The 13,446-nt window shown below is 28.5% G+C and overlaps 1 protein-coding gene across 1 annotated transcript; it reads left to right on the top strand.

Moving 5' to 3' along the window:
- Nucleotides 1-239: 239 nt before the first annotated feature.
- Nucleotides 240-1,031, top strand: LOC125823344 (cytochrome P450 94A2-like). The gene is made up of 2 exons (XM_049502731.1): nucleotides 240-436; nucleotides 551-1,031. The coding sequence occupies exons 1-2, from the start codon at nucleotides 240-242 to the stop codon at nucleotides 1,029-1,031; spliced, it is 678 nt and encodes a 225-aa protein (XP_049358688.1).
- Nucleotides 1,032-13,446: the final 12,415 nt, after the last annotated feature.

Raw genomic sequence — 13,446 nt, 5'->3', positions numbered from 1 at the left:
AACTCATAAGTCCTATCTTCAAATAGGATACGTTCCATCATATAGTCGAGTGTATCACTATGAAAGAGATTTCTTCTCGTCTTCTTCCTCTCTTCGCGGATGCATCTACTATTAGTACTACTACTATCCTTGACCTTCCCGATATTTTTCGTAGGTTCACTTTTGACATTGTGTTTAAGGAAGGCTTGGTCATGATCCACAATACTTGTCACCATCTCTACCGAAGACTCTCTTAGCTGATGCTTTTAATACCGCGATCAAGATATGTATGGGAAGGTACGCGAGCTAAGAAATTTGCCCGTATTGGATCCGAGAAGAATCTTAGTCTTGCTCAAGAATTTATCAAAAACAGAATTGCGCGATTAAAGGAAGGGGAATGTGATGATCATGTTGATTTCGTGCACTTCCTAGCTTCAAAAGGTCGTAGTCAAAACAAGTTAGTATGTATGTGATGAGAAATATTACGTAGATTCGATTATTAATTCATATAATTAGCTGCGGAAGACACTTTATGCTCTGCTTTAATATGGTTCTTTTGGTTAATATCTAGTAATCCGGAAGTTGAGAAGGAAGTTGTAAGTGATATTAAAGCGAATAATAATAATAACAATTGGAAGAAAATGACGTATCTACATGCTTCCATTTGCAAAAGCATGAGACTATCAACAGATATATGGCCAGACGGGACAAAGGTGAATAAAGGAACAGAAGTGATTATACATATATTCGCGATGGGGAGATCACAAGAACTATGGGGTGAAAATTGGGCGGAATTCAAACCAGAGAGATGGTTACGAAAAGATTGGGTATTTATCCCGAGGGATCCTTTCAATTACCCGGTGTTTCAAGCCGGACCGAGGACTTGTCTTGGAATAGACATTGCTTTTATGCAAATAAAATTGGTAGCTGCTAATGTGCTAAGCCAATTTCAGCTTGTTCCAGCAGTGGACGGTTATAGTCCTGTTTATAGTTCGACTTTGACATCAAAGATGAAAAATGGATTTCCAGTTAGAGTAATTCAACGTGTCTAGCTAATTAGTTTTACCTATATAGTCGATTTACTCTCTCTGTCTCAATTTTTGTGGGGACCTTTTTCTTAGTCTCTACAAAAAATAATGTCACTTTCTGTGATTAAAAATAATTGTGAATGTATGGTATTCACCCTTTTGAGCACATGACAAGATGTTACATTGTCATTGAGCCCAAATATATATATATATATATATAGAGAGAGAAATAGTCCACAAATTTTAATTAAATGATTCCAATTCAAAGCCGAAGTCAAGTTGAGCGATGATGGTGACGGCACTAGGGGAGACTTTCTTCTCAACTCTTTATGAGCTAGAAAAAGTGTTGGAATTCTTACGGAAAATACGTCACCACAAACACTTATAGGAAATTCACCAAAGCTTGAAACGAGTCAGACACTGTCCTTAAGGATCGGAATTCAACAAGCTCTTCTAGTATAAAACTAGGAGCTAGAATCTAACAAAAAATATTGGAGGAAGAATATTTGTATTCATCAATTTTTTCTCTACCTTTAGTGAAGAAGCACATACAGTGATAATATATATGCAAGAAAGATCTCTTGAAATAGTTAGATTTTAAGTTGCAATAGTGAAGTCCAATTAAGAGTAATTAATAGGAGCATTAAGAGGCCAAAGAAACTGTCTTCTCATTAGTTTATATATTTGTACCATCACCTATATATAAAAGGAGAGGAAAAGTGTCACATGTCAGCACCATAAAAAGTTAACAATTATAAAATTTTAAAAAATAATTTAAAAATAATTTTAAAACAATTATAAAAAATTTTAAAATAATTACAAAATTATAATTATTTATTTATTTTGTTTTTAAGAAACTAATGGTATTTTACAGCACAAGTTCTTAATATATTTTATTTTAGAAATGATTTTAAGTAATTATTACAATCAATTGAAAATTTTCTCAATTATTTAATTTTTTAAAAAACGGATTTAAAAAATTAAAAAATAAATTACAAATCAGTTTAATTACACATTAATTAACTCCACTATTATTTAAAAATAGAAAGAAAGAAAAAACTGTCAATCCAAAAAAAAAAAAAAAGAGAAACCCACGTCCTTGAAAAAAACACATATGATCAATTACCTAAATAAATAATTTAAAATTTAAAATTCAAATTTCAAAAAATAACTAACCTTATCCTTAAAATCATCTAAACCTTATAAGGCATGTCTTTGAAAAAATACTACTCTTAACTTCATCATTCATATCTTCTTAAAATCAACTCTTCAAAATATGATTCCAAACATGTTTTAAGAAAAAATGGTATCCAAACAAAACTAGGATTCACACAAATCATAAAAGAAAGAATAGTTATATTGATGACTATTTTGAGTTGTTTTTTGTTTGTAATTATTTTTTATGATTGAAGGGATCACCACTCTCCAATGCGAGGAATAAAAAGAAGACACGGATAATAGAAAAATGGATGAATTGTCAAGAATTTCATGTCAGTGGATCATGTATGTCATCTTTTAATATCTTAAGTACATAAATTACATGAATTACTACTATGATGATGATGATAATTGTTTAGGATTAAACTTATTGTATAAATACTATTTAATTTTTTTTGGCATGAATTATTCAATATTGGTTTCGTTTTCTTTGATGACTTCAATGGGTTTTTTACTTTAAGAAATAATAACAATGTGTAAGTATAATGATGAGGATAATGAAAGACTTAAGATGATCTTAAAATGAAAGATATTGTCATTTCTTAATATTTGTTTGTGCAAAATCAAAATATCACTTAATGTTTAGGGTGTTTGACTTTTGAAGAACAATAATTGGTTGTGGTTTTATTTTAATCTAAAGATGATTATAGTATAAACTGTCGTACTTATTATGTTGCTTTTATCTTTATGTTTGTATATGTAACTTTAATTTAATCATATTTTTTAAGATTTTCGTTGTAAAAATCATTAGAGTAGCTTCATTTTTGTATTGATTGTTGTGATATGAATTGTCCTTATTATGCTGGTTTATTTATAGTATAAATACTTAGGTATATAAATAGATTAAAATAGTTTACATTGTTAATTTTATGTTATCCCTTTATATGTTTTTACTATATATGTTATTGTCTTTAATTTATCTATTTTTTAAAAATTTGCATGACTTTATAACTTCATTTTTTGTGTTACTCTTTTTCATAAATCTAACAGAAACTGATTGAGAAGATATTTCAAGAACAAGTAAAAAGGTTTAAGTCAACTTTTTAAATTCATAATTGTTGTTATATTTATAATTTTTTATTATTATTATATATTATATTATTATATTTATTATTATTATTATTATTATTATTATTATTTATTATTATTATTATTATTATTATTATTACTATTATTATTATTATTGTTATTGTTATTGTTATTGTTATTGTTATTGTTATTATTATTATTATTATTATTATTATTATTATTATTATTATTATTATTATTATTATTATTATTATTATTATTATTGAGAGAAAATTTAAAACATTATAATTTTGAATTTGATTTTACAACTTTAAATTGAGATAGAGTAATTAGTTTGATGTTTGAAAAAATAAAAATAAAACTTAGACTAAAACCTAATTTATTTGTTTCAGTTAAAAAATCATAAAATATTAATTTAATGTGTTCAGTTAAATAATTTAATGATTCATATTATCATTTTACAAATATTACTAATTGCATAATAAATTTTATTAGTTATTTTAAATTTATATGTTATTATTTTTAAAAATATTCGTGCAACGTGCGGGCATATTTTCTAGAATTGTCGTTTAATTAAAATGAATTCAATAATAAAAAAAATATTTATCTATAGAAATATATTATAAAGGAGTAATAGGTAAAGAGGGATCAAATCAAATGACATATGATAAGTAAGGAACAAAAAGAAAAAAATATTGAAATAATTGACATATCGTAACATAATGTAGAATGAAAATAAATTAAATTTAGATTCTAATTTTATTCATACCAACTTATACTAGACACAAAAGATAAATTGAATTTGAAGAATAGAAGGCATAATATTTTTAATAATATTTTTAAATTTTATTTTTTAGAAAAGGTATACTACCATACAAGAATAGTTTTTTATTTATATTTTTGTTTTATAATATAATGTTACATTATTTTATTTATTATTTCTCATTTCAAAAAGATAGCACCTCTAACAAAAACTTTTGTATACTTTATTGGTCATAATTACATCAAAATAATTAAATCCATTTTAGATATTAATACATACATAAATTGAATATTAACTAAAAATGATTTTATTTTCAAAATTTTCTAATAAATAAAACAACATTATTCCCTTAAAAACGGATCATTAAAATAGCAAAGTGGTTAGAATTTCACTTTGAATCAAATTTGTACATAGGGTAAATTCTATATTTTATATAAATCTTGATTGTTTATTGCAATATACATTTAAAAAAAAATGTTAGCCAAATTTGACTATATAATAGTAAGTAGTAGTGAAAATGTAATCAAGAAAAACAGAAACATCCAGAAATTATTTGTTGAATATTTGATATCTATTTTATTTTGAAAAATGAAATATTTTTTTAAAATTATCTAGTTCTAATCTTCAATCTATATATAACTTCAATTTATATATAACAAGAGAATTAAAAAGTATCACATGTCAGCACCATAAAAAATTTCAATTATTTAATTTTAAAAATTCAAATTTTAAAAAGTCAAAAATTAAAAAAATAAATTACAAAATAGTTAAATTTTAAAAAGTCAAAAAAAAACTAAGTGTTTTATTAACATAATCTTTTTAAAGATAGTTACCACAATTAATATAACTCTTTTTTATTTTTTAAAAGATAATTGATTGTACATGTGGTAAAAGTTTATGTTATTTTGGACTCTTATTCTTATCATAATAATTAGAATACTTATCTTTATTGATTGACATCTATTTAATTATTTTAAAAATAATTAAGAAGCACATGAAAAATACACATAAAAAAATCAACAAAAACTACACATTAATATGACTCAACTACGTACAACTTTCTCATTCAATATCAAACATTTAGAGTATTATTTAAATAAATTTAAATTATAGAATAAAAATTGCAAACACTAAAATATTACTTTAACTTTTTACCATTTTTTAAAATTCAATTTTTGATAATAGTTAACTACATTATTCTCTTCCTAAAAAATGCTCCAAAATCTTAATTGTTTATTGCAATATACAATTAAAAATATGTTAGCCAAATTTGACTAATATACTCTAAAAATAAAATTGAATTATGAAATACTTTTTTAAAAAATAATTCAGATCTAATATATTCTAAAAATAAAATAATTCACGATGATTGAAGGAGTATGTTTAACTAAGAGTCTGCTTGGTGTATGATTATTCAAATTAAAATATAATTTTTATATTTGATTTGAAAAATAAATAAATACATATCTAAAAAGCAAAAATAAAGAGACAAAATAAAATAAAATATAAAATCAACTAAAACTAAATTAATTTTAAAATATTAATTTATGAAAGTATCACTCAACTGTAAGAATTATATTGTACATTTGTACTAAACAATAGCATATAATTACATATATATTTTTAAATAACACATAATTGATATATGACTTTAAGAAAAATTAAAAGACAAAATATAAAATTGTGAATGACATGCCTACATTTTGATATTCTGGTGACTAAAACTCTTTTTGTATGCTTAGCATTATGATAGGACTTTTTTTAGTTATGATTTATTTAAATCTAACTATTAAATTTTCTTATATTTTTATTATTTTAACAAGAGGATAATATACATTTTAAATAAATTAAATAATGATAAAAGACTATTATTGTCAAATTTAGATAATGAACTAAGCTTATATATTGATTTATTTACATAAATATTCTATTATAACACATCAAGATGCTGAATATTTTAAAATAAATTTTATAATATTATCTTATAATAAGTTAAAATTTTAAATTGTTAATAAATTAATATTATATATTTATGATTATTATCAATTAACCGCGCAACGCGCGGGCACATATATTAGTTATAATAATACTAGTGTACTTATCCGCGCTTCGCGTGGAATTAAATATAGTACTCCCTCCGTCCTAATTTATGTGGCATTTTTCGAATTACGAGATTCAAACAAGTCTATCTTTGACCATAAATTTTGCATACATCTTTTACATATTTTGAATTGTCAATTATTGTGACTTATAGTACTTTTTACGTAGTTTATAAATATATAAATTTCATTTCAAAAAATTTGAAAATTCCATGAGTAAATCGTCGGTCAAACTTAAACTGTTTGACTCTCGAAAAATGAAAAGTGCCACATAAATTGAGAAAGAGGGAGTATATATTAAAATAATTGATGTCGTTAATTGACTATTTTTCAATAAAAAGTGTATCAAAAATATTGCAAATCAAGTCACGATTTTGATGTTGTCTATTCAGAAAATTGCTAGAAAGATATTTTCAAACTTTAATTTCCGCTTAACATTGTCGATAAAAAGAAGAAAAACATAAAAAGTATCTTAAGAAAAAAGAAATTAAGTTGGTTATATAACATTACATCAGAGATTATACTTTGCAATAGAAAATAAAAGAATTGAATAACATAATATAAAATAAAATGTATATTTATAAGAATGATGTCATTAGTAATTTGATGTGTTACTTATCTACTTGATTCTATAAAAATTATCATAGAGTGACAAAATATTAAATTTTTTAGAGTACATGAAGTGTCAAGTTGTAGAAAGGTATACCAATAGTTGGATCAATGTTTGTCCCTAACACATATAGAGGAGTGGAAGAGTTTTATAGCATTAATCTAATAATTATTATTTTAGTAATCACTAAAAAAAAATTAATATATGATAATAATTATTCAAAAGATAACTCCTTCTATAATGTGAAAAATTAAGATAGTGTTGTAAAACAAGAGGAAAATGCAAGAATACTTGAACAAGAAAGTAAGGCAAAGTGTGATGGAAAGTATAAAGTTGAGAGCCTTATTTTAATCTCTTCAATTGTGTATTTCCTAAGGGTGAAGACTACCTTTTATAGGATGTTTAAACCATCCTTTTACAATATTTGACAATACGTTACTATAACATTTAATTAATATAATAAATGGATACATTACGTTAGGATAGATTAAGAGAAACATCCACACAATTAAGTGGATTTGTAACACTCCCCCTTGGATGTTTATAGATAATGTGCCTCGTTAAAACCTTACTAGGAAAAATCCAGTGGGAAAAATCCTAGTGAAGGAAAAAGAGTACACACATCTTGTAATACGCCTTGAGTGTTGCCTCATTAAAAACCTTACCAGGAAAACCCAATGGGACAAAACCTTGGCTACGGGAAAAAGAGTGCAATGCGTATTTTACTCCCCCTGATGAAAAATTTATTTGATATCTTGGAGACGACACATTCCAATCTTATATCTTAGCTTCTCAAATGTTGACATTGGCAATGCCTTAGTGAATAAATCTGCAAGATTATCACTCGAACGAATCTGTTGAACATTTATCTCACCATTTTGTTGAAGATCATGTGTGAAAAAGAACTTAGGTGAAATATGCTTTGTTTGTTCTCCTTTGATATATCCTCCCTTTAATTGAGCTATGCAAGCAGCATTATCTTCATACAATATTGTTGGAGTCTTTGTTTGCACAGAAAGACCGCATAATTGCAAAATGTGTTGAGTCATTGATCTCAACCATACACACTCTCGACTGGCTTCATGAATGGCTATTATCTCTGCATGATTTGAAGAAGTAGCAACTATTGTTTGCTTCATCGAACGCTATGATATAGATGTACCTCCATATGTGAATAAATAGCCTATCTGAGATCGAGCTTTATGTGGATCAGACAAATAGCCAGCATCTGCATAACCAATCAATTCTAACTTGGATGCATTAGAATACAACAATTCCATATCAATTGTTCCTTGAAGATATCTGAATATATGCTTAACACCTTTCCAATGTCTTCTTGTTGGACATGAGCTGAATCTCGCCAATAAACTTACTGCGAAACAAATATCTGGCTGGGTATTGTTGGCTAGGTACATTAGTGCCCCAATAGCACTAAGATATGGTGTTTCATCACCAAGAATCTCTTCATCCTTTTCTTGAGGTCGGAATGGATCTTTATTTATATCGAGAGATCTCACAACCATCGGGGTACTCAATGGGTGTGATTTATCCATGTAAAATCGCTTCAAAACCTTTTCAGTATATGTTGATTGATGGATAAATATTCCACTTTTCAAATGTTCAATCTGAAGGCCAAGACAAAATTTTGTCTTTCCAAGATCTTTCATTTCAAATTCTTTCTTCAAACACTCAACGGCTTTTGAAAGCTCTGTAGGAGTTCCAATGATGTTCAAGTCATCAACATAAACAGATATTATTACAAATTCATATTTTGACCTTCGTATAAAAATACAAGGACAAATAGGGTCATTCTTATACCCTTCTTTTAGCAATATTCACTAAGACGATTATACCACATTCGCCCTGATTGTTTCAATCCATATAAGGATTTCTGAAGCTTTATTGAACAATTTTCTTTTGAATTTTCATATGCTTCAGACACTTTGAGTGCTTCAGGGATTTTCATAAAAATATTGTGGTCTAGTGAGCCATATAATAGGTTGTGACAACGTCCATTAGATGCATTTCAAGCTTTTCATGAACTGTCATATTTATTAGATACCTGAAGGTAATTGCATCTACCACAGGAGAATATGTCTCCTCATAATCAATGTCAGGTCTTTGCGAAAATCCTTGTGCCACAAGTCGTGCTTTATATCTTACGACTTTACCATTTTCATTGCGTTTTCGCACAAAAACCCACTTGTACTCAACTGGCTTGACACCTTCAGGTGTTCGGACTATTGGTCCAAAAACTTCACGTTTTTCAAGTGAAGCCAATTCTGTTTGAATTGTTTCCTTCCATTTTGGCCAATCATTTCTCTGTCTACATTCATTGACAGATCTTGGCTCCAAATCCTCATCTTGTTGCATTATTTCAACTGCAACATTATAGGTAAAAATATTATCCACCACAATATTATTTTGATTCCACATTTTTCTCGTCGAGACATAATTTATAGAGATTTCCTCATTCTCATTATTTTCTGGTACATGAACCTCCTCTTTGGTGTCATCATTTATTATGTCTCGGAGCTCGTCATTCGCAATTGCCTCCATATTATGATTATCTTGATCATTTATTCCTTTCCTTTTCCGAAGATTTTTATCCTTGAAATCAATTGGTCTACCACGTTTTAAGCGTGGTCCAGACTCATTTGCCTTAACATTTTGTCCTATCGGGACATCAACTCGAACTTGAGCATTAGCAGCTGGGATATATGATTTAGTAACCCGTGGAAGGTTAGTAAATGCATTCGGCAGTTGATTTGTAATATTCTGCAAATAAATTATCTTTTGCACTTCCAGCTCACATTGATTTGTTCGAGGGTCTAAATGAGACAGTAAAAGTGAATTCCAATCTATCTCATTTCCCAATTGCTTTTGTTCTCCCCCTAATGTTGGGTATACTGATTCATCAAAATGACAATCAACAAACCTTGCCGTAAATAAATCTCCAGTTCTAGGTTCCAAATATTTTATAATAGAACGAGATTCATACCCAACATATATCCCCAACCTTCTTTGTGGACCCATCTTTGTGCGTTGTGGTGGAGCAATTGAAACATATACCGCACAACCAAATATTCTAAGATGAGAAATGTTTGGCTCCTGACCAAAAACCAATTGTAATGGAGAGATATCATGATAACTGGTTGGCCTTATGCGCACAAGTGCCGCTGCATGCAAAATAGCATGCCCCCAAACAGAAACGGGCAACTTTATTCTCATCAATAATGGTCTAGCTATTAATTGAAGACGTTTAATCAATGACTCTGCTAAACCATTTTGAGTATGAACATGTGCAACATGATGTTCAATTGTTATTCCCGTGGACAAACAATAATCGTTAAATGCCTGAGATGTAAATTCACCAGCATTATCAAGACGAATTGTTTTTATTGCATAATCTGGAAATTATGCTTTTAACCTTATTATTTGAGCCAACAACCTCACAAAAACCATATTGCGAGTTGGTAATAAGCACACATGAGACCATCTTGTAGATGCATCTATCAAGACCATATAATATTTAAATGGTCCACATGCATAGTGAATAGGTCCACATATATCACCCTGTATCCGTTCCAGAAATGCAGGGGATTCCATCCCAACCTTAGCCACTGATGGTTTGATAACCAACTTTCCTTGTGAACAAGCAGCACAAGAGAATTCCTTTGATTGAAGAACATTTTGGTTCTTCAAAGTATGCCCATGTGAATTTTCAATTATTCTGCGCATCATATTATAACCGGGATGGCCTAACTGGTCATGCCAAATGATAAAATCATTAGAACTAGTAAACCTTTTGTTTACCACGGCATGTGATTCAACGGTACCAATATTTGTATGGTACAACCCAGAAGAAAGTGCAGACAATTTTTCATGCACAGTTTTCTTCTCTGCATTTATTGTAGTAATATAAAGGTATTCAACCTTTCCTTCATTCGCAGTCTCAACATGATAGCCATTTTGGCGAATAACCTTGAAACTTAATAAATTTCTTTGAGACTTACAACAATACAATGCATTATCAATTACCAATAATATTCCTCCAGGTAGTAATAAGGCCGCTCTTCCAGAACCCTCAATCAATTTTGTACTACCGGATATTGTATTAACATATGCCTTTTTCATTGCCAAATGAGAGAAATATTTCTTTTCTCTTAGTATCGTATGAGTTGTGGCACTGTCCAGAAGGCACATATCTTCATTACTCATATAGGATCCAACTGAAGACTGGAAAAAATTATTTATCTTCATAAAAATAAAAATACATAATAAGAAGTACAAAATTTAACAAAAAAAATCTTAAGTACATAAACTTTAATGAAGACATTAAAAATACATAAAAAAAATTATTCATTTTCCAGTTCAATTATCAATCTTCAGTTGTGATCCCCAAATAAGTCCTCAGCTTCTAGATGAGTAATATCATCGAGCCCAACAAAAGCATCATCTTTCAATGCTAAATTCGCCTCAACATTCTCATTATATTTTTGAGAAGACCCTGCCTGAGCATTATCTTTGAGAGTCAAATATGACTCCACTCAGGCATTAGAAGAGGAGGCACCACCTCTATTCCCTTTCCTTTTAAAGGAATTTTGATACAGCCTGACAAAATGCTCAAGTGCCCGACATTCATTTTTTCAGTGACCTTTAAGGCCACAACGATGACAGTTATCGCCCTTGCCTTTTGAAGGATTATTTTGAGAACCCATATTGTTCTCCCTTTTGTTATGACCACCACCTCGACGATTATTATATCGTCTTTTGCCTTTTCCACGTCCACGCACATTATCATGGCCCCGATTATTTTATCTTATTTCAGACTGGCCGTGTGCTTCTACCCCGTGGGCCTCCGGTAATGGAGCACTTCCAGTGGGACGGGCTTCATGATTTTTCATTAAAAGGTCATTATGTTGCTCAGCCACCAGAAGGCATGAGATTAATTCAGAGTATTTTTTAAAACCCTTTTCACGGTATTGCTGCTGTAATATCATATTGGAGGCATGGAAAGTAGTTAGTATCTTTTCCAACATGTCCTCATCTTTTATAACTTCCCCACATAATTTTAATTGGGAAGTGATTCTAAATACAACAAAGTTATACTCAATTACGGTTTTATGATCTTGAAACCATAAGTGCATCCACTCATAACGAGCCCTTGGCAATACCGTTGCCTTGAGGTGGTCATACCTCCCTTTCAAACCTATCCACAATTCAAGTGGATCTTTCACTGTTAAGTATACAACCTGCAGGCTTTCATCAAGATGATGACGAAGGAAAATCATAGCTTTCGCTTTATCCTGACTTGATGCCTTATTTCCTTCGATTATACAATCACCAAGACCCTTAGCGGTAAGGTGAATTTCAGCATCAAGTACCCATGACAAATAGTTCTTTCCAGAAATGTCAAGTGCCACAAATTCAAGCTTTAATAAATTCGACATGATGAAAACTATCATAAAATAGTTGAGTTAATAACATGATTTTGATTTCTTTATAATGAAAGATAAATTAATATTTCAAATGATTAAGAATTAGTATAAATATATCATATGCATGAATATGGGATGTTACAAAAGCATGTAAACTCATAAAGTATGAAACGGTAAATTTAATATATATATTCTAATTATTTTACTATATTTATTACTAGTTCAATAGTTATTAACGCCAAAGCTACCGTAAGATTTTAAGTCATATTTAATATAATACTATTATTCTTTATGACACACCAATACTTATCATAAATTTATGACAAGAAATTAAAATACTTACGATTATTCTAACTAGCATGTTATCATATATCCTAGTATTTAATTTAGAGTTATAAGTTACTAGCATATAAACAACATAAAAATATAAACCTGAAACGTATTGATTATTATGCCTAGTAAAGTATCATACAAATACCTAAAGCAAGTTATATATGCAGTAATTAAATCGTTGATCAAAGAGTAAGGAAGTCCTATTAGATATGTTATAAACATATAAATGTATACCTGACTCGGAAAGAAAATTGATTAACTTTTTAGGGAAAAAGATAATTCCGAATTAAGTAGGTCTTAATTGGTTAGAGATTCGTGCTGATAAAACAAGAGGAAAATGCAAGAATACTTGAACAAGAAAGTAAGGCAAAGTGTGATGGAAAGTATAAAGTTGAGAGCCTTATTTTAATCTCTTCAATTGTGTATTTCCTAAGGGTGAAGACTACCTTTTATAGGATGTTTAAACCATCCTTTTACAACATTTGACAATATGTTACTATACCATTTAATTAATATAATAAATGGATACATTACGTTAGGATAGATTAAGAGAAACATCCACACAATTAAGTGGATTTGTAAAAGATAGATATTTTTTGCCTTAAATAATTACAAGTTAAATACATATTAATCACAAATGCACATTTATTATAGCATAACTATAAAATATTTTTTTATTAAATATGTACACATATATGAGTTTTTTTCTTCATTCTTTTCATTAATAATTTATTTATTAATTAAAAAAATTTAAAATACTAAAAAGATAGTTTATTTACTTTGTGATTGATTTCTAATATGATAGACCATATCATATATTCTTAGGGGCAACAATATCTAATAGCTATGAGAAATGTACCATAGGTAATATTATACCTTTCAACAATGACGAAAATTTAGAATATTAATTAGAAATTGACAAATAGATACACACATGTAGAGGAGT

This window comes from Solanum verrucosum, unplaced genomic scaffold (genome assembly GCF_900185275.1).
Source record: "Solanum verrucosum unplaced genomic scaffold, falcon-dt-bn FXZP01000214.1, whole genome shotgun sequence".
Taxonomy (NCBI): Eukaryota; Viridiplantae; Streptophyta; class Magnoliopsida; order Solanales; family Solanaceae; genus Solanum; species Solanum verrucosum.
Note: the sequence above shows the minus strand (reverse complement) of the source record. Positions and strands in the feature narration are given on the sequence as shown.